Below are 22,597 nucleotides of genomic sequence, written 5' to 3'. Positions count from 1 at the left end.
TTAGCAAACATGCAAACAACAAATTCTGAACCTACACATCCATGCATAACTGACCAAATTCTGAACCTACACATCCATGCATAACTGACCAAATTCTGAAAGACAAACATTGTAATTTCGAATTCCGTAAAGTGAGTGTCGATGAGGTGAAAAAAGCAATAACAATCCACCTGGATCTGACAACATACTGTAGATGGAAAATGACTGAGAATGATAGAGGACAATATTACCACTCCTATTTGCCATCTCTTCAATCTAAACCTACAGGAAAGTGGGTGCCCTCAGGCCTAGAGGGAAGAAAAAGTCATTCCTCAACCCAAGATTAGCAAAGCACCCTTTACTGGCTCAAACAACCAACCAAGAAGCCTGTTACCAACCCTTAGTAAACTTTTGGAAAAGATTGTGTTTGACCAGATACAATGCTATTTCACAGTAAACAAATAAACGACAGATTTTCAGCACGCTATCAGGGAAGGACATTCAACATGTACCGCATTTACACAAATGACTGATGATTGGCTGAGAGAAATGTATAAAAAAATATTGTAGAACCTATTTTGTTAGATTTCAGTGCAGCTTTTGACATTATTATAATCTGCTGCTGGAAAACTGTACTCTGTGTGTTCTGGCTTTACATCCTGTGTTTTTTTGTGGATCGAGAGATACCTGTCTAACAAAACACAGAGGGTGATCTTTAATGGAAGCCTCTTCATCATAATCAAGTCAAATCAAATCAAATTTATTTATATAGCCCTTCGTACATCAGCTGATATCTCAAAGTGCTGTACAGAAACCCAGCCTAAAACCCCAAACAGCAAGCAATGCAGCTATAATCCATAGTCAGTCATTCCCCAGGGCAGCTGTCTAGGCCCCTTACCGTTTCAATCTTTACTAATGACCTGAGACTGGCTCTGAGTAATGCCTGTGTGTCTATGTATGATGTTGACTCACATCAGCTACCACAGTAAGTGAAACTGCAACACTTAACAAAGAGCTGCAGTCAGTTTCAGAATGTGTGGCAAAGAAATAAATTAGTCCTAAATATTTCAAAAACTAAAAGCATTGTATTTGGCACAAGCAGTAAAATCTGACTTATGGAAACTTATGGAACAGAGGGGACTGTGAGGAGACACACACAGGCACAGACACACGCATACACACACGCACACATGGATTATGTGTTGTAGATATGTGCTAGTAGATTAGTGGCCTGAGGGCACATGCTGTGTTGTGAAATCTGTTATGAAGGTATTGTAATGTTTTAAATTGTATATAACTGCCTTAATTTGTCTGGACCCCAGGAAGAGTAATTGCTGCCTTGGCAGCCGTTAATGGGAATACATAATAAATACAAATACAAAACTTAACTGTTGAAAGCAGTTGAGGGAATTGAAATGTGTTTGTTATTGAGAAGATACAGAGAAGAAATATTGAGACACAAACAGAGGGAAAATGGAGAGACAAATGTAGACTAAGATAAGGAGAGCAAAGACAGAGAAAGGAGTATCAATCTGCTGATATAAATCATATTTTGCTGCTGTGGAGGGCATTGGCACTCACTCGCTTTGAGCTCTAGCATAATAACTCAGGAGCTTTTTTTCTCAGCACAATTTAACAGTACACAAACAAGTCGGTATTTACATATAAATAACATTATGAAACTGTTGTTACACACTAAGAATAGTGCAGTACACTATAAAGGCTTGTTTGTTTCTTTGGGATCTATTGTTGCTTTCTTGCTGAGGGAAGCTAAAGCATTGGGGCAGGAGAAGAGAAAGAGAAGAGAAAAGGAGAGGAAGTGGAGAGGGGTCATAAGTTATGCTGCTGTCCTTGGTGGAGTGAGAAAGATGGTGTTTGGTGGTGTGGCGCACTGCACAGTGTCATCTCGGAGGTGGCTGCTCTATGTCCCTGCAGGAGATAGTGTTTCCTGAAAGACAAAAACACACACACAGACACACTCCTGCCTGCATTTATCAATCAGCTTCCTCGAGGCCATCTGGTGTGTGTCTGTGTGTGTGTGTGTGTGTGTGTGTGTGTGTGTGTGTGTGTGTGTGTGTGTGTGTGTGTGTGTGTGTGTGTGTGTGTGTGTGTGTGTGTGCACGTGCATGCGGTCGGTACAGTATAGATAGACGACCATATAAATAGATATAGAACAGATTCTTTGACTCTGGGCCAACTGTGGTGAAGGAATGATGCCTTGTTGTACTCATACAGAAGTATTTCAGATACATTTTAATATTATTTATACTTACCTTGAAAGTCAGCAATCCACAATTTGTATTTGTACTTAGCTACAGGCACCTTGGCTGTGAATTATCAAGAGTACAGATCTATAACTTAGGTCAATTACTTTCCTGTTGCTTTTGTTGTGACAAATGTAATTGCATAAAAGGGAGTACCTGCTACAACAGATCACCATTTCTTTTTATTTAACTAGGCAAGTCAGTTAAGAACAAATTCTTATTTACAATGACGGCCTAGGAACAGTGGGTTAACTGCCTTGTTCAGGAGCAGAACGACAGATTTTTACCTTGTCAGCTCAGGGATTCGATCCACCAACCTTTCAGTTACTGGCCCAACACTCTACTCATTCAAGGGTTTTTCTTTATTGTATAGAATAATAGTGAAGACATCAAAACTATAAAATAACACATATGGCATCATGTAGTAACCAAAAAAGTGTTAAACTGACACTGTCAGTGATTTATTTAGAATTCAAGGCACACAACCAGCATAGTTATTACAACAGCATTCTGCAGCGATAAGCCATTCCATCTGGTTGGCGCTTAGTGGGACTACCATTTGTTTATCAACAGGACAATGACCCAACACACCTCCAGGCTGTGTAGGGGCTATTTGACCAAGAAGGAGAGTGATGGAGTGCTGCATCAGATAACCTGGCCTCCACAATCACCCGACCTCAGCCTAATTGAGATGGTTTGGGATGAGTTTGACTGCAGAGTGAAGGAAAAACAGCCAACAAGTACTCAGCATATGTGGGAACTCCTTCAAGACTGTTGGAAAAGCATTGATTTATTTAACACTTTTTTGGTTACTACATGATTCCATATGTGTTATTTCATAGTTTTGATGTCTTCACTATTATTCTACAATGTAGAAAATAGTAAATAATAAAGACAAACCCTTGAATGAGTAGGTGTGTCCAAACGTTTGACTGGTACTGTATGTCTCCCATTATCTGCTTGATCTGGACATACTGTAGGGCCTATCACTGGACAAGGTAGCGAGTGAATGTAGCCCTGGGAGACACACACACATACACGCACACACACACACGCTCACGCACACACACACAGACAGGTACGTGTGTAGATGGTGCTGTGTAGCCTGTTCGTGTCTGTGTGAATTACACATAAAGCTGTAATAGGAAGACTATCTGTAGCCTGTATCTGGATGGCCTTGTACCTCACGGTATTTATATTTTCATGTGGCCGTAGATTTGACAGAACCGCTTTCCCGATGTCAAATCAAATCAAATAAAATGGTATTGGTACCATACAGATATTTAGCATAGTTAAGTGTCACTCCTTTACCATTAGAACAAAATATTTAGGTAAAAATCAGAGCGGACATTGTACGGCACAACCAAGCCTGTGTTAGTATCAAGCACAACTCAAAACACTGAGATAGAAAGGTCTGATTTGTCGTCCTTTTTTGGGAATTTTGCTGAATGGTGAAATGCTGAACGAATATTATTATTAGTCTTTTGTCAACATGAACTGGATATTACACAAAAGACAGAAAGTAACTCTAAATATATGATAGTTGTAACCCTGTCTTCTTCCTCCTCTGTGTTCTACTCTACCAGCTCCTTGTTCGAGCTGGCACAACAACCAGGTATCAGAATGAACTAGTCTGTGAGTGTGAGTGTGCGTGTGTGAGAGTGTATGTGTGCGTTTAGTGAAAGTTCAGTTCTGCTTTTGTCTGACTTATGTCCCAGCGTACTGTACACTCAGTCCCTCTCATTTCTGATTTACACCGACCTGTGTGTGCGCTTGTGTGTGTCAGAGAGTCATTAACGTGGCTGTGTAAAGGGGGAGACTTGATGGTGTCAGGAACCTTTTCAAGAGTTCCTCTCATAATGAGTGTCTTCATACACACACACACACACACACACACACACACACACACACACACACACACACACACACACACACACACACACACACACACACACACACACACACACACACACACACACACACACGCAGAGCAATAAAGACGGAGTAGGACTCTGTCATAACATGGTAAGCCTGGAAAAGGTTACCCAAGCACCTCTTCCATACTGAGATGATATCTTAGGAATTATCCTTAGCAATTAAAACTGAGAGAAAGAGGGAAAGAGAAAGAGGGAGAGAGAGAAGAGGAGAGAGACGAGAGAGAGGAAGATAGAGAGATAGCGAAAGAGAAAGAAAGAAAGAAAGAAAGAAAAAGAAAGAAAGAAAGAAAGAAAGTGAGCGAGCGAGCGAGCGAGCAGAGGGAACTACTCAAATCTCCTTGTAAATGTCACAGAGCCACTTAAGTAAATCTTTACTGTAATATCTCAAACTGACTGGATATTAGTCATACTGCTGGGGTGGAGTGTGTATGTAGAGGCGTCATGCTCATAGGGGCAGATTGTCCTGTTAAAGAAATAAAAATAAAAATAATAATAATAATATATATATATGTATATATATATATATATATACAGTGCCTGCGGAAAGTATTCAGACCCCTTGACTTTTTCCACATTTTGATACATTACAGCCTTAAAGCCAAAATGTATTTAAAAATACATATATTTTTATTACATTTTTGCTAATTTATATAAAATAAACAACTGTAATATCACATATTTACATAAGTATTCAGACCCTTTACTCAGTACTTTGTATTCAGAACTTTTGGCATCGATTAAGGCATTGAGTCTTTTGGGTATGAAGCTACAAGCTTGGCACACCTGTATTTGGGGAGTTTATCCCATTCTTTTCTGCAGATCCTCTCCAGCTCTGTCAGGTTGGATGGGGAGAGTTGCTGCACAGGTATTTTCAGGTCTCTCCAGACATGTTCATTCAGGTTCAAGTTTGGGCTCTGACTGGGCCACTGAAGGACATTCAGAAACATTCACATTGATCTGGAGTTGGTTTTCATCAAGGATCTCTCTGTACTTTGATCCATTAATTTTTCCCTCGATCCTGACTAGCCTCCCAGTCCCTGCCGCTGAAAATCATCCCCACAGCATGAGGCTGCCACCACCATGCTTCACTGTAGGGAAGGTGCCAAGTTTCCTCCAGAAATTACGCTTGGCATTCTGGAAAAGAGTTCAATCTTGGTTTCATCAGACCAGAGAATCTAGTTTCTCATGGTCTGAGAGTCTTTAGGTGCCTTTTGACAAACTCCAAGCTGGCTGTCATATACCTTTTACTGAGGAGTAGTTTCTGTCTGGCCACTCTACATAAAGGCCTGATTGGTGGAGTGCTGCAGATATGGTTGTCCTTCTGGAAGGTTCTTCCATCTCCACAGAGGAACACTCTAGAGCTCTGTCAAAGTAACCATCGGGTTCATGGTCACTTTCCTGACCAAGGCCCTTCTCCCCCGATTGCTCAGTTTGGTTTGGCGGTCAGCTCTAGGAAGAGTCTTGGTGGTTCCAAACTTCTTCCATTTAAGAATGATGGAGGCCACTGTGTTTTTGGGGACCTTCAATGCTGCAGACATTGTTTGGTACCCTTCCCCTTTCTCGGAGCTCTACAGACAATTCTTTCTACCTCATGGTGTTTTTTTTAAATCTGACATGCACTGTCAACTGTGGGACCTTACATACAGTCGTGGCCAAAAGTTTTGAGAATGACACAAATATTAATTTACACAAAGTTTGCTGCTTCAGTGTCTTTAGATATTTTTGTCAGATGTACTATGGAATACTGAAGTATAATTACAAGCATTTCATAAGTGTCAAGTGCTTTTATTGACAATTACATGAAGTTGATGCAAGAGTCAATATTTGCAGTGTTGATCCTTCTTTTTCAAGACCTCTGCAATCTGCCCTGGCATGCTGTCAATTAACTTCTGGGCCACATCCTGACTGATGGCAGCCCATTCTTGCATAATCAATGCTTGAAGTTTGTCAGAATTTGTGGGTTTTTGTTTGTCCACCCGCCTCTTGAGGATTGACCACAAGTTCTCAATGGGATTAAGGTCTGGGGAGTTTCCTGGCCATGGACCCAAAATATCGATGTTTTGTTCCCCGAGCCACTTAGTTATCACTTTTGCCTTATGGCAAGGTGCTCCATCATGCTGGAAAAGGCATTGTTCGTCACCAAACTGTTCCTGGATGTTTGGGAGAAGTTGCTCTCGGAGGATGTGTTGGTACCATTCTTTATTCATGGCTGTGTTCTTAGGCAAAATTGTGAGTGAGCCCACTCCCTTGGCTGAGAAGTAACCCCACACATGAATGGTCACAGGATGCTGTACTGTTGGCATGACACAGGACTGATGGTAGCGCTCACTTCGTCTTCTCCGTACAAGCTTTTTTCCAGCTGCCCCAAACAATCGGAAAGGGGATTCATCAGAGAAAATGACTACCCCAGTCCTCAGCAGTCCAATCCCTGTACCTTTTGCAGAATATTGGTCTGTTCCTGATGTTTTTCCTGGAGAGAAGGGGCTTCTCTGCTGCCCTTCTTGACACCAGGCCATCCTCCAAAAGTCTTTGCCTCACTGTGCGTGCAGATGCACTCACACCTGCCTGCTGCCATTCCTGAGCAAGCTCTGTACTGGTGGTGCCCCGATCCCACAGCTGAATCAACTTTAGGAGATGGTCCTGGCGCTTGCTGGACTTTCTTGGGTGCCCTGAAGCCTTCTTCACAACAATTGAACCGCTCTCCTTGAAGTTCTTGATGATCCAATAAATGGTTGATTTGGGTGCAATCTTACTGGCAGCAATACCCTTGCCTGTGAAGCCCTTTTTGTGCAAAGCAATAATGACGGCATGTGTTTCCTTGCAGGCAGCCATGGTTGACAGAGGAAAAACAATGATTCCAAGCACCACCCTCCTTTTGAAGCTTACAGTCTGTTATTCAAACTCAATCAGCATGACAGAGTGAACTCCAGCCTTGTCCTCGTCAACACTCACACCTGTGTTAACGAGAGAATCACTGACATGATGTCAGCTGGTCCTTTTGTGGCAGGGCTGAAATGCAGTGGAAATGTTTTTGGGGGATTCAGTTCATTTGCATGGCAAATAGGGACTTTGCAATTAATTGCAATTCATCTGATCACTCTTCATAACATTCTGGAGTATATGCAAATTGCCATCATACAAACTGAGGCAGCAGACTTTGTGAAAATTAATAATTGTGTCATTCTCAAAACTTTTGGCCACAACTGTCGACAGGTGTGTGCCTTTTTAAATCATGTTCAATCAATTGAATTTACCACAGTTGGACTCCAATCAAGTTGTAGAAACATCTCAAGCATGATCAATGGAACAGTGTTTAAACCCTTTACAGTGAAGATCTGTGAAGTTATTTGGATTTTGACGAATTATCTTTGAAAGACACGGTCCTGAAAAAGGGACAAAACACAAAAGAACAGATGAGCATGCTTTGTAATGTTTCTAAAACAATAAATGTATTACTAGTAAGAAGTAATGTGGTGTATTGTTTAATTTCATTACATTTTTTGTCATTTAACCAAAATATCCCAGATGAGACAAAAATGTTCACCTGCCCCATTAAGGGCGGGAGGTTACCGTGGTAATGCAACTGTCATGTTTGTGCCTGTGAGATTGAGTCTGACTAGCATCCACATTGTTTCTCTTCCATAGTAGTTTAAACTCAAACATTGAAAAACAACTTACCTTGTGAACAAAACAATATAAATAGCCAAGGAACACAAGGACAAAGTCTCACTTCATTTTTAAGTAAATTAATGCCTGTGAGCAGCGCTTCTAAAAATGAATCTGTCACTCAGCTCTTCACATGCGCACGTACAGCCCCCAGCCAGGCAGTGATGCAGAAATACTTTGCACATTTTACAGTGTGCAATATGTTCAGGTCAGGGAGATAGAACAATATTCTCTAGAATACCATAGTAGCTAGCCATAGCCTACAGACAATGCAAATGACACAGAAACTCCCGGCACACGAAACCTCAGCTCTGGGCTGGCGGGCCCTCAGACAGGCTGGGTGACAGTAAAATGCGCATACTAATAGGCCGATTTGCCCACCATTGGAATTATATTTTAATATTATACAATTTCATATTTTAAATAATTACATATGCCATGCCGAGCAAGCCATATCAGTGTTTGAAACCTGGAAATGTTACATCCTGCCTTGCTTTTAATAGCCTACAGCCAAAATCCAACAATAGAAAAAAAGCGAAGATTTCCTGATATGCCATTGAAACCCGCATTTCTTATTCTACTGTCCAAAGGCAGTAATGCACAATCCTATTGTTGCATCTTCAGATATCCCATCTTTCTAAGTTTCTACCATTAGGCTGTATATCCATCTCATCTGTTTTGTTGGTGTAATTTGAGCAATTTTTATTTATTTGGGCTGGTAAAAAAATCTGAGTGGCTGGTAGATTTTTTAATCTCCCTGACACAGTGGCTGGTGAAAATTTTAGGCCGTGGTTGTTACCAAGTGGTGGTGCTCAAAAAGGTCAAGGTGACCATTTTTCAGTGACTGAAGATGGAGGGCGAAGCAGAGAAAGTGAAAGCTGGGGAACACACGTTCTTTATTGTATATTGTTGTGTTATGTTTTTTATTAATGGGACAGCTGGTGGTGGAATGTAATGTCTCTAACTTAAATTTACTCAGTGACCAGTTCATAATGACATTGTTCTCTCTTAGATATATTCTATACGTGGTTAGCATGTTCAATTAATACATTATAATAATGTAATGGATGCCTATTAAGATGCTAAAAGTTTTTTTCTTAACAAATTAAGCTTATGTCTCAGAAATACACAATTTACTTTAAAAAAGCACTGCAGACGACCTAGACCCATGTTGGCATATCAAAACGTTTACAAATATATATATTTACATTTTGGGATGGTTCAAGTTCAGTTTGGGACAGTTGAAATTACACTCCGGGACAATAAGGGGACCGTGAGGAAAAAAGTTAGTAGTGAGCCCTGCAGGGATGATATCTGTATTTTCAAATGACATATCTTGAAAACTGAATTGCTGACAAGCAACACATTTTGGGACTATGTCAACAGTGGACTAATGAAACAAATGGTTGGAGTTTTCTTTTAAGCAGCCCTGTAAATCTATAACATGGTCAAGTTAAGAAGACATAAAACGAACATCCATTCATAAAGTGGACATATGTAATGAAACAGCTGTTTTTGTTGAGCACATCTCCTTGAACCTGTGTATGGCCTCAACAGGATCTCATAGTTTCACTTATAAATTCAGCGTATTATGGATGAATGTCTATTTTTGCCGCAATAATTCCATGTGGTTAAAGGGTTAATTCAGCGTGGTTACAGGGTTAAAACAAAGGTTTATGTTTAGGTATTCATTCTGAGGGGTTAATGTTAGGGCTATGGTTTGGGGAAGGCTAAAAACAACATAATAAAAAACAATGCACAAGAAAGATCCAGTATAATTTATTACAAAAATAAAGCGAACTTGATGGAATATGGGGAAAAATGGACCAAATTCATTTTCAATATTCAATATAGAAATACAACCAAAAAAAATGTATTGAAACTTGTTACAAATGATGGAGTCACACAAGATTCACCGAATGATATTTTGAAAGAGGAAGTAAAGTACTTTAAGAATATGTTTTCATTTCAGACTCCTCCATCTCCACTAACTGAAACTAATTGTATGGATTTTCTGCCCTAATAATAATGTAATATTAACATCTGTGCAGAAAGACTCATGTGAAGGCCAAATTACAGAGGAGGAACTGCTTGAGGCAATTGGGGCCTTTAAGGCTGGGGAAACTCCAGGGCTGGATGGCATATCAGTAGAAGTATACAAACCTTTTTTGATATACTCAGAGGACCATTATTAGCATGTTTTAACCACTCCTATATACATGGTAGATTATCAGACACACAACAAGGTGGTTTGATATCATTATTATTGAAACAGGACCCAAGTAATATAAAGATCTAGTCCATAAAAAAAATTGGAGACCTCTTACACTTCAGTGTGGTGATGCAAAAATCCTAGCAAAATGCTTGGCGCATAGAATTAAAAAAGTATTGTCAGATATTATTCATCCTAATCAGACAGGTTTTTTACATGAACAATGCATTGCAGATAATATAAGACAAGTACTTTGAAACAATAGAATACTATGAAATATTGGGGACACCAGGCCTGGTTTTCATAGCTGATTTTGAAAAGGCTTTGATAAAGTACGACTGGAGTTTATATATAAATGCCTAGAATATTTCAATTTTGGGGAATCTCTTATAAAATGGGTTAAAGTTATGTATAGTAACCCTAGGTGTAAAATAGTAAATAATGGCAACATCTTACAAAATCTAACAAAATTAGATCAAACAATAATATTAAGGGATTAGAAATCCGTGGCTTAAAAACGAAGGTGTCATTGTACGCTGATAATTCATGTTTTCTTTTAAAACCACAATTAGAATCTCTCCACGGCCTCATAGAGGATCAAGATAATTTTGCTATCCTCTCTGGATTAAAACCAAATTATGATGAGTGTACTATATTACGTATTGGATCACAAAAAAATGCAAATTTCAGATTACCATGTAGTTTACCAATTAAATGGTCTGACGGAGATGTGGACATACTCGGTTTTTATAGAAATGTAGCAAAAATAGACAAGATCTTGCTACCATGTGGAAAAATCACCCTGATTAACTCTGTAGTTATATCACAGTTGACCTATTTGCTTATGCTTTTGCCTACCCCTAGTGACCTGCTTTTTAAATTATATTAACAAAAAATATTCAATTTGATTTGGAATGGCAAGCCAGACAAAATTAAAAGGGCCTATTTATATAACGAATACAGTGCCTTGCGAAAGTTTTCGGCCCCCTTGAACTTTGCGACCTTTTGCCACATTTCAGGCTTCAAACATAAAGATATAAAACTGTATTTTTTTGTGAAGAATCAACAACAAGTGGGACACAATCATGAAGTGGAACGACATTTATTGGATATTTCAAACTTTTTTAACAAATCAAAAACTGAAAAATTGGGCGTGCAAAATTATTCAGCCCCTTTACTTTCAGTGCAGCAAACTCTCTCCAGAAGTTCAGTGAGGATCTCTGAATGACCCAATGTTGACCTAAATGACTAATGATGATAAATACAATCCACCTGTGTGTAATCAAGTCTCTGTATAAATGCACCTGCACTGTGATAGTCTCAGAGGTCCGTTAAAAGCGCAGAGAGCATCATGAAGAACAAGGAACACACCAGGCAGGTCCGAGATACTGTTGTGAAGAAGTTTAAAGCCGGATTTGGATACAAAAAGATTTCCCAAGCTTTAAACATCCCAAGGAGCACTGTGCAAGCGATAATATTGAAATGGAAGGAGTATCAGACCACTGCAAATCTACCAAGACCTGGCCGTCCCTCTAAACTTTCAGCTCATACAAGGAGACGACTGATCAGAGATGCAGCCAAGAGGCCCATGATCACTCTGGATGAACTGCAGAGATCTACAGCTGAGGTGGGAGACTCTGTCCATAGGACAACAATCAGTCGTATATTGCACAAATCTGGCCTTTATGGAAGAGTGGCAAGAAGAAAGCCATTTCTTAAAGATATCCATAAAAAGTGTCATTTAAAGTTTGCCGCAAGCCACCTGGGAGACACACCAAACATGTGGAAGAAGGTGCTCTGGTCAGATGAAACCAAAATTGAACTTTTTGGCAACAATGCAAAACGTTATGTTTGGCGTAAAAGCAACACAGCTCATCACCCTGAACACACCATCACCACTGTCAAACATGGTGGTGGCAGCATCATGGTTTGGGCCTGCTTTTCTTCAGCAGGGACAGGGAAGATGGTTAAAATTGATGGGAAGATGGATGGAGCCAAATACAGGACCATTCTGGAAGAAAACCTGATGGAGTCTGCAAAAGACCTGAGACTGGGACGGAGATTTGTCTTCCAACAAGACAATGATCCAAAACATAAAGCAAAATCTACAATGGAATGGTTCAAAAATAAACATATCCAGGTGTTAGAATGGCCAAGTCAAAGTCCAGACCTGAATCCAATCGAGAATCTGTGGAAATAACTGAAAACTGCTGTTCACAAATGCTCTCCATCCAACCTCACTGAGTTCGAGCTGTTTTGCAAGGAGGAATGGGAAAAAATGTCAGTCTCTCGATGTGCAAAACTGATAGAGACATACCCCAAGCGACTTACAGCTGTAATCGCAGCAAAAGGTGGCGCTACAAAGTATTAACTTAAGGGGGCTGAATAATTTTGCACGCCCAATTTTTCAGTTTTTGATTTGTTAAAAAAGTTTGAAATATCCAATAAATGTCGTTCCACTTCATGATTGTGTCCCACTTGTTGTTGATTCTTCACAAAAAAATACAGTTTTATATCTTTATGTTTGAAGCCTGAAATGTGGCAAAAGGTCGCAAAGTTCAAGGGGGCCGAATACTTTCGCAAGGCACTGTATTTACCCCAAAAATATATGGCGGATTGGAAATGATGCAATCAACTCCATTGATGGAAGCAACAATCTTTCCGTGATATTAAGCTGATCCACCCCATTAAAAAAAACAACGCACTGTTTCCATCAACTATCATCAAGTTTTCTCCCGGCTTAATAGAAGCTCTGTGAACTGCGGTGGCGCAGTGGTCTAAGCAGCGCCCTCTTACTCTGTGCATCACCCGCTTGTGCCCGTAGATGTATAGCCACACGCACACCCAAAACATTAACACGAGTGCTTTTTTTCATTCTTCTCTTTTATTCTTTGTTGTTCTAGACAGCTGGCTGTTGAGCACATCTCCATCTGCTATGGAGCCTATCTGTATAGGGACCATTAAGATCTGTTTAATATGCTGCGACTGTAGATAGGGGTGGAGATTGGCGGAGCACACACACACACACACACACACACACACACACACACACACACACACACACACACACACACAGAGATTGACGGGGCACAGGGCGACGGAGCGGGCCACTCTGCCATTAACGTGCCCAGCGCTGTTATTACAGGCCTAATGACATCCCTCTCAGACCGCACGCTGGGAAAACGGCGGCGGGAGGCCCGACTCTACCCTCTGCGGGCGCCAGCCACCAGCCGCCCCCTCCCATCAAAGAGCATCAATTCTAACGTGTCTTTTCCTTTTCCTGGACGAGGGACACACACTCGCTCTCCCTCTTTTCCTCCCCCCAAAAAGAGACACAGGCTCTCCAGATAATGTCTTTCACGGTTCAGAGGCTGTACAGGGGTTCCCTCCTGCCTCCCTTGAAATGGGAAAATTAATAGTTCCTCTTTGAAACAAATTGGCATTACGCCCCTTAATGCATTAATGTCTAGATGCTGCTACCCGCCTTGACATAGGGGCGGGGGTGGGGACAGGGGTGTGGATGGGGGAGGGGGGGGGGGCGATTGTGAGGCAATGCGATATAAAGATCCATCAGACATCGTTTCATTTATCAACCCTTTCGTATATGAATGTTACAGAAAGAGGCGAGATAGATAGGGAGAGCAGTGTGTCTGTATGGAGGATTGTGAAGATATGCATGAGTGGAGCACAGACCCCTACTAGTGCTGGCCGCAGTTTAAATGGGGGTTAGTGTGAATAAATAATATAGAGCAACATATTATGACCCAGGAACACAGAGAAGGAGTCACCTTGCTGTCTCTGGCCCCTCAACACTCCACTACTGAAGGCTTGGATCTATAATGAATCCCAAATGGCACCCTATTCCCTAAATACTTTTGACAAAGTAGTGCAATGATCAAGCATTCAAAGTTTAATGGTTGCCATTTAATTTCCCCTTTCATGACTTTAGTTGTCCGAACGCTTGGTGTAAGGACGGTTCTTTTTTATGTTGACAATTCTTAAAACTGGAACGAATGTCATAGGGACAAAAGGAATGTTATTACCATAATATTGTTGTGGAATTGAAGTTTATTGGCACTTTAACGTTTACAAAGTATCTAAATACATACTCTTAGCAAATGCATATCCCCCAAAAATACATGACCATTTCCCTTGTTGCTTTAATGTCAAATCAAAACATACAATGATACATTGGCAGCACTTGAACAGGTAAGTCAACGTGTTGACTTGTGTTGTAGTTCCTGGACAGCCTGGGTTATAAGCCAGAGTTTGTTTCCTTTGACTTGTAGTGCAACCACAAACAAAGAGGATAGCTGACTTGAAATGGATTTGTGCCACCAACAGGCCACACCATGTGTATGAGGTTACTGACATGTCAGACAGTGTGAACATAAATGCATACACACATAAAAACTAAACTCATAAAAAAAAGAGGTCATGACAATCCATAGAGAGAAGACCAGACAGCACCAACAAAAACGTTTTAAAACTGGTGATACAAGACCGTGGTGTTCCCATGCCGTACAGAAAATAGAGTTTCAATTCAAAGGTGATGAGAGATAGTATAAGAAAAACTCGACCCCACTGAACACTTCACATACAGTGTATGTAAACAGGGCATTGAGGAGATAGTATGATCCCAGATTTGGGAGCAGGTTACTGAGGGTAGTGTGAACACCATACTGTATAATGATTAGTGTATGAAAATAGATCTGAAGGAAAATGTTTGGTTGGTCAGGTTCATAAGCAGGTTCATATCCTCTAACAGTCTGACTGGTCTGGTCCATCCAGATACTTTCTCTGGGTTTTATATTTGATTTAATCTCTGCTGCAAAATACCGCCACGGACAGATGCACCTGAAAACAGAAATCTCCCCCGAATAAAAACCTTCTTAGTCAGAATACATTGAGGAGCTGTTCCATGAAGATCTTATATAAAAACCATATAGACACAATCTAGATTGTATATTTCTATGATAAAACCTGCACGTCAGCGACATCTCCAGTTACCATAGCGAGCGTGAGGCTTCAGATCTGTCCTTTTTGAAAATATATACTATGACTTGAATTCCCTCTAAAAGATTTCATGGTACATTCTTTACCAAATACATTCTCTACTCTAAAATATACTGTTCCTCTGGCTACAAAACAAATGTGGTTAGTACCTCTGTACTCTGTCCCATATCTTACTGAGGAGAAAAGTTGTGTTAGCCTGATCCCAGATCTGTTGATGCCATCTTGTTTGTGTTGTCATTAGCTGCAAACCAGCACAAACAGATCTGGGACCAGGCTAGAGATGAGCAGTAATGTCAGTGAGACATTACAGACTGTCCTGTTACCTACAGATCTTTGAAGTGGAATTGATGACACTGACTGACCGCTGACCAATAACATGACTATCACTGTGCTCAACGATAAGGTCACACAGTTGTTTTTGTTTCAGTTGGGAATTTCTGTTGGGATGTTGTGCTCTGTCATTTCCTCTTTGAATGAATCATCCTCTTCATCCTCCTCACGCTCCTCCTCTTCTTCCTGAAACATAAAACATATAATAGAATATTCAGGCACAGTATTTTCCTCACCTGGGTCCTCAAAATGGGTCTCTGGAAGGTAAAAAATATAAATGCCTTTAGACCACAGTTGGACAAATCACATCCGAACTCACAACCATAAATGAGATTTCTAGACAGGTCTGTCTCAATACCAACAGGGATAAGTAGTTAGTGTTGGTAGGCTAGTGTTGTGCTGGTGTTAAAGGCATTGTTCAGCAGCCATTTCCTCTTAGAACAAAGAGCTGTAGTCAGGGTGGGCAGGACTTGACACCCAGCTGATTCAGAAGGGAAGGCAAAGTGAAAGTGACGGTGGCGACAGCCGCAACAGTGACTAAATGACTCTGACAGATGCAATTATCTCCTTCTCTAGAGGTTAATAAACACACTGAGTTTGAAAATGTAATGACTGCTTTAAGGAGCGTGTGTGTACGTGCAGCTGGACAGACCTACATGAGGTGTAGGCCTAGTGTAGATTCTCGCTGATTCTTCTAACAGTGTGTATGGTGTGTAGATGTGGTTCTGTTTCCCCTCACAGTATCCTTATAGTATACTCTATATCTAACGACATAGTAGAAAGGTATTGGTACATTCCTCAGTGCTCGCAAACACCAGTGTAGACTACCCATTATGGCTGTGATGGCCATAGAATTTTGGATGACAGTTATTGATCAGCCAATTAACCACGGTCACCATAATAACTTTTTGAATAGCAAAAAAAAATAAAATAATAATAATAATAATAATAATTATATATATATATATATATATATATATATATATATATATATATATATATATATACACACACACACACACACACACAGTGGGGCAAAAAAGTATTTAGTAGACACCAATTGTGCAAGTTCTCCCACTTCAAAAGATGAGAGGCCTGTAATTTTCATCATAGGTACACTTCAACTATGACAGACAAAATGAAAAAAATGAAAATCCAGAAAATCACATTGTAGGATTTTTTATTAATTTATTTGCAAATTATGGTGGAAAATAAGTATTTGGTCAATAACAAAAGTTTATCTCAATACTTTGTTATATACCCTTTGTTGGCAATGACAGAGGTCAAACGTTTTCTGTAAGTCTTCACAAGGTTTTCACACACTGTTGCTGGTATTTTGGCCCATTCCTCCATGCAGATCTCCTCTAGAGCAGTGATGTTTTGGGGCTGTTGCTGGGCAACACGGACTTTCAACTCCCTCTAAAGATTTTCTATGGGGTTGAGATCTGGAGACTGGCTAGGCCACTCCAGGACCTTGAAATGCTTCTTACGAAGCCACTCGTTCATTGCCCGGGCGGTGTGTTTGGGATCATTGTCATGCTGAAAGACCCAGCCACGTTTCATCTTCAATGCCCTTGCTGATGGAAGGAGATTTTCACTCAAAATCTCACGATACATGGCCCATTCATTCTTTCCTTTACACGGATCAGTCGTCCTGGTCCCTTTGCAGAAAAACAGCCCCAAAGCATGTTTCCACCCCCATGCTTCACAGAAGGTATGGTGTTCTTTGGATGCAACTTAGCATTCTTTGTCCTCCAAACACGACAAGTTGAGTTTTTACCAAAAAGTTATATTTTGGTTTAATCTGACCATATGACATTCTCCCAGTCTTCTTCTGGATCATCCAAATGCTCTCTAGCAAACTTCAGACAGGCCTGGACATGTACTGGCTTAAGCAGGGGGACACGTCTGGCACTGCAGGATTTGAGTCCCTGGCGGCGTAGTGTGTTACTGATGGTAGGCTTTGTTACTTTGGTCCCAGCTCTCTGCAGGTCATTCACTAGGTCCCCCTGTGTGGTTCTGGGATTTTTCACCATTCACCATTCACCATTCATGTGATCATTTTGACCCCACAGGGTTAGATCTTGCTTGGAGCCCCAGATCGAGGGAGATTATCAGTGGTCTTGTATGTCTTCCATTTCCTAATAATTGCTCCCACAGTTAATTTCTTCAAACCAAGCTACTTACCTATTGCAGATCTTCCCAGCCTGGTGCAGGTCTACAATTTTGTTTCTGGTGTCCTTTGACAGCTCTTTGGTCTTGGCCATAGTGGAGTTTGGAGTGTGACTGTTGGAGGTTGTGGACAGGTGTCTTTTATACTGATAACAAGTTCAAACAGGTGCCATTAATACAGGTAACGAGTGGAGGACAGAGGAGCATCTTAAAGAAGAAGTTACAGGTCTGTGAGAGTCAGAAATCTTGCTTGTTTGTAGGTGACCAAATACTTATTTTCCACCATAATTTGCAAATAAATTCATTAAAAATCCTACAATGTGATTTTCTGGATTTCTTTGTGTACCTATGATGAAAATTACAGGCCTCGCTCATCTTTTTAAGTGGGAGAACTTGCACAATTGGTGGCTGACTAAATACTTTTTTGCTCCACTGTATGTATGTATGTATGTATGTATGTATGTATGTATGTATGTATGTATGTATGTATGCCCTGGCTGTGTCTTTCGGGTTGTTGTCATGCTGGAAGACATGCCACGACCCATCTTCAATGCTCTTACTAAGGGAAGAGGTTGTTGGCCAAGATCTCGCGATACATGGCCTCATCCATCCTCCCCTCAATACGGTGCAGTCGTCCTGTCCCCTTTGCAGAAAAGCATCCCCAAAGAATGATGTTTCCACCTCCATGCTTCACAGTTGGGATGGTGTTCTTGGGGTTGTACTCATCCTTCTTCTTCCTCCAAACACTGCGAGTGGAGTTTAGACCAAAAATCTATATTTTTGTCTCATCAGACCACATGACCTTCTCCCATTCCTCCTCTGGATCATCCAGATGGTCATTGGCAAACTTCAGACGGGCCTGGACATGCGCTGGCTTGATCAGGGGGACCTTGCGTGCGCTGCAGGATTTTAATCCATGACGGCGTAGTGTGTTACTAATGGTTGTCTTTGAGACTGTGGTACCAGCTCTCTTCAGGTCATTGACCAGGTCCTGCTGTGTAGTTCTGGGCTGATCCATCACCTTCCTCATGAGTCCAGTGTTAGATTTCATCATTGATGCCCCACAAGGTGAGATCTTGCATGGAGCCCCAGACCGAGGGTGATTGACCGTCATCTTGAACTTCTTCCATTTTCTAATAATTGCGCCAACAGTTGTTGCCTTCTCACCAAGCTGCTTGCCTATTGTCCTGTAGCCCATCCCAGCCTTGTGCAGGTCTACAATTTTACCCCTGATGTCCTTACACAGCTCTCTGGTCTTGGCCATTGTGGAGAGGTTGGAGTCTGTTTGATTGAGTGTGTGGACAGGTGTCTTTTATACAGGTAACGAGTTCAAACAGGTGCAGTTAATACAGGTAATGAGTGGAGAACAGGAGGGCTTCAAATCATACAATGGGATTTTCTGGATTTTTGTTTTAGATTCCATCTCTCACAGTTGAAGTGTACCTATGATAAGAATTACAGACCTCTACATGCTTTGTAAGTGGGAAAACCTGCAAAATCGGCAGTGTATCAAATACTTGTTCTCCCCACTGTATATATACATACACACATCTTTAAAGATGCACATTTTCTTCTCTCCTCAGTTCCTGACTGCATGTGCTGCTGCTGCAGGGAGGGGGGCATTACCTAAGCAAATGAAGACTCGTTTGCTAAAACCCCTGGCTTGTTTCAGCAAGGAGAAACAAAGTTGGACTCAACCTCACAAATGCCCAGCCGTCCAGTCTTCCGTCAGCTGTTCATTTATGGCAGTTATTTTCAGTTATGGCAGTTATTTTATTTTCATGACGGTGTTTATCTCTGACCATCGGTTACATGGTTATAAAGTAATTGTGCCAGCCCTACTCCTATGGTAGTTATTATAACACAGGAAAAAATCTCCCCAAACTCTCAAGTGCACTTCAACAGCAGCTAATTGGGCCAATTGAGTATTTAAACATCAGATTGCAGTCCCTATTAGCCCTGGTCAAAAGTAGTGCACTGTATAGGGAATAGGGTGGAACGCAGCCTAACTACGAAGCAGAGTGGATCTCCCAGGCTTGATAACTGCAAGACATTAGCAGTGGAGTCGTAAATCAGCCAGGGCCAGAGTTTAGTTCTGGTTCATATATCACCCTGTAACTCACACACACCTTGTCTGTGTCTCCTCTATGGACGCACTTTTGATATGCAGCCTCCCACCAATAAAAAATGCCTTACTCTTTCCTGAACTCAGGATACTTCTCCACCTCCCTCCTTCGGCCGGGCCCCACCCGTGGGCCGATATAAATCTATCGTTGCCGGGGACAACATGTCGTGAACCTCGGCCGACGTACGTATCGGGCCGTGCCATCCACCAAATCTCTCGGACAAGCCTGCCAATTTTCCAATTACCTGTGGCACCATTCACTATCTCATCCCCAGGCAATGGGGAGACAGGAGGCGAGGAGAGGCCAGGCTGGCCAATAGCTAGCGCATGCTAACAGTCTCATAAACAGCCAGGGTTGGGGCTAAGAGGAGCTCCTTAAGTACTGTAAATAGACTGACTGGCTGATTTTAATGTACCTATGCTGACCTGGTCATGTTCTGTTAGCAGCTCCAGCAAACACTTAAAGACTTAATTTGTCCAGTATAGAAAGTATAGGGATAAAGAGAGAGGCCAGGTGTATGACGGCACTACACAATATACTCTGAAGGAGATAAAGAGAGAGGCCAGGTGTATGACGGCACTACACAATATACTCTGAAGGAGATAAAGAGAGAGGCCAGGTGTATGACGGCACTACACAATATACTCTGAAGGAGATAAAGAAAGAGGCCAGGTGTATGACGGCACTACACAATATACACTGAAGGAGATAAAGAGAGAGGCCAGGTGTATGACGGCACTACACAATATACTCTGAAGGAGATAAAGAGAGAGGCCAGGTGTATGACGGCACTACACAATATACTCTGAAGGAGCTAACGCTACACAAGTAAAATGTGTTCAGAGAGAGACGGGAGCATTTTCAGTATTTTTACTAGTGTGAAATACTGTACAAAACATGTTTAAATAATCACATTAATAAAAACATGGAAACATGCTGATATGATCATTACTGCACTGCTGTGGAGGACATGAACAATGCCAAGTAACATAACAACTACTACAAGCTGTGGTGTACCCTTTCCATTATGACCACAACCATAGGAGTTAGCAAGACAGCACAAATAGATCTGGCACCAGAACCCCTGAGCCTGTTCCCTTACAGAAACAGAAGAACGAGATAGTGGGACCGGCCTTGCGTCAGAGCCCCCTAACAGACAGTGAAGTGGAGTGGAGTGGAGTGGAGAGGAGTGGAGTGGAGAGGAGTGGAGTGGAGTGGAGAGGAGTAGAGTGGAGAGAGCCACCAGAAAGAGGTCTTCCCTCAAAGGGCCTGGAGAACGGGAGAGAGTGGTGGAGGAAGAGGGGATAAGAGGGAGAGAGAGAGAAACTGACAGGCTCTGGCATATCTCCATCACTCCCCTTTGGGAGAGAGGTAGGGGGAGAAGGGGATGGAGGGGAAGAAAGAGACAGAGAGTTAGAGGGAGAGAGACTGTTCCGACAACACATACTCTCCATGGGTCACCAGCCCTCTGGCACCAGCAGCACATACATGTATGATAATGTTTTATTCTAATTGAGTTGGGTGTTCTTAAAGGGCATGCAGAGCCTGTCGTCTACCGCTCTCCTGCTTTCTCACACGCTGCTGCTGCTCTCAACATGTGAGTCTGGAAGGAAGGAGAGAGGTGGAGAGAGATGGAGACTACTCCCCCCACACAAGAGGAGGAGAGCAAGGATGAGGGGGAGGAGAGTAGTGAACCCTAGGTGGCAACAAAGGCCCATGGAGCTGCTAATGTGCTCGAGGCTGAGACCCCCACTGGCTGAAAGGGAGAACACAATCGCTCCAAAAGACAACCCCCTCCTCCATCCCTCCCCCCGCCCACACACCACATGCAGAAAACTTCATAAAGCGAGATAAAAAACAATGCTGTAAAATAAAATGTAAATGTCCAACACCACATCTCCTTCTTTAATGAGCTTCAGCATCGTCCCTTTATCAAGCTGGCGCAGTCCTCACAAGAATTAGCAGCTAATTAGTAGGACTTACTTTCCTTTTTGCTTTGATGGTATTTACCAGTGTGGTTGTCTGTGGTGCACTGTGTGTGTGTGGTGGAGGAAGTAGTGTTATGGTACTGAGTTTCTTTGATAAGTGCTGCTGGGTGGTTCTGAGGGGTTTACAGCATCCCTGCAAGGTATTGATGCTCCTAGAACCACATGAAAACACCCACGGTGTGAACAACATTAAAGCATACAAATAACTAACGATTAAAACACCTCATATGACCAACACTAATGTCCAAAAAGAGAGTGTACAAAGACAGACTCTGGTGTGAAGCCCTGTGTGTATTCATACAGTCATCAAACACTCTTTCACAAAGACGATATTTGTGTCCTTTTGAAAGGGACAAATGAAATTCTAATGGCACAAAAGGAATTGATTAAGCAAATGAAGGGTGGTGTGTCTGTGTGTGTGTGAGTGAGTGAGGAAGAAAGAGTGAGAAAAGAAGAGTGTATGTGTATAAGCATGAAATGTGTGTATGAACGTCTGTGTGTGTGTGTATGAGCGTGGGAGTTTATGAGCATGAATGTATGTGTATGTGTGTGAGTGTGTATGAATATGCGCACCGGTGTGATTTAAAGCCTCTGTGGCCACTCAGGAGAGGACACAATAGAATCGGTTGGGCCATAAACAGTGGTTTCATTAGTTCCTTCAGACAGTGCATTACATTTAAACACATCTCACCCACACACACACACACATGGCCTCCTCTCCTCTCCTCTACCTCGTTCTTCTCCGGTCCTGTTCTCCCTCTCTTTTTCTTCCCTACTCCTCGTCTTCCTCTCCGTCGCTCCCTACACCACAACGCCCAGCCAAACCAGTCACCAGAAAGCAGCACAATTAAATTTCATGACTGCGCATATTTGTGATTCCCATTTCGTTTATTACAAAGGGCATTCA

General features: G+C 41.7%; 1 protein-coding gene across 6 annotated transcripts in view; it reads right to left on the bottom strand.

Annotated features, from left to right (window-relative positions):
• Positions 1-14,108: 14,108 nt before the first annotated feature.
• LOC110488131 (PHD finger protein 14) overlaps positions 14,109-22,597 on the bottom strand; it is a 125,037-nt gene continuing 116,548 nt past the window's right edge. For all 6 annotated transcript variants that reach the window (XM_036971653.2, XM_090227848.1, XM_090227850.1 and 3 more), the window contains one exon: positions 14,109-15,590. In XM_036971653.2, coding sequence (XP_036827548.1) covers positions 15,498-15,590 — 93 coding nt within the window. In that variant the 3' untranslated portion in view covers positions 14,109-15,497. The remainder of the gene's footprint in view (positions 15,591-22,597) is intronic.

The sequence above is a fragment of the Oncorhynchus mykiss genome, chromosome 30, assembly GCF_057628025.1.
Source record: "Oncorhynchus mykiss isolate SJ-2025 chromosome 30, ASM5762802v1, whole genome shotgun sequence".
NCBI classification, from domain to species: Eukaryota; Metazoa; Chordata; class Actinopteri; order Salmoniformes; family Salmonidae; genus Oncorhynchus; species Oncorhynchus mykiss.
The sequence above is the reverse complement of the archived record's forward strand: the minus strand, read 5'-3'. Positions and strand labels throughout refer to the sequence as shown.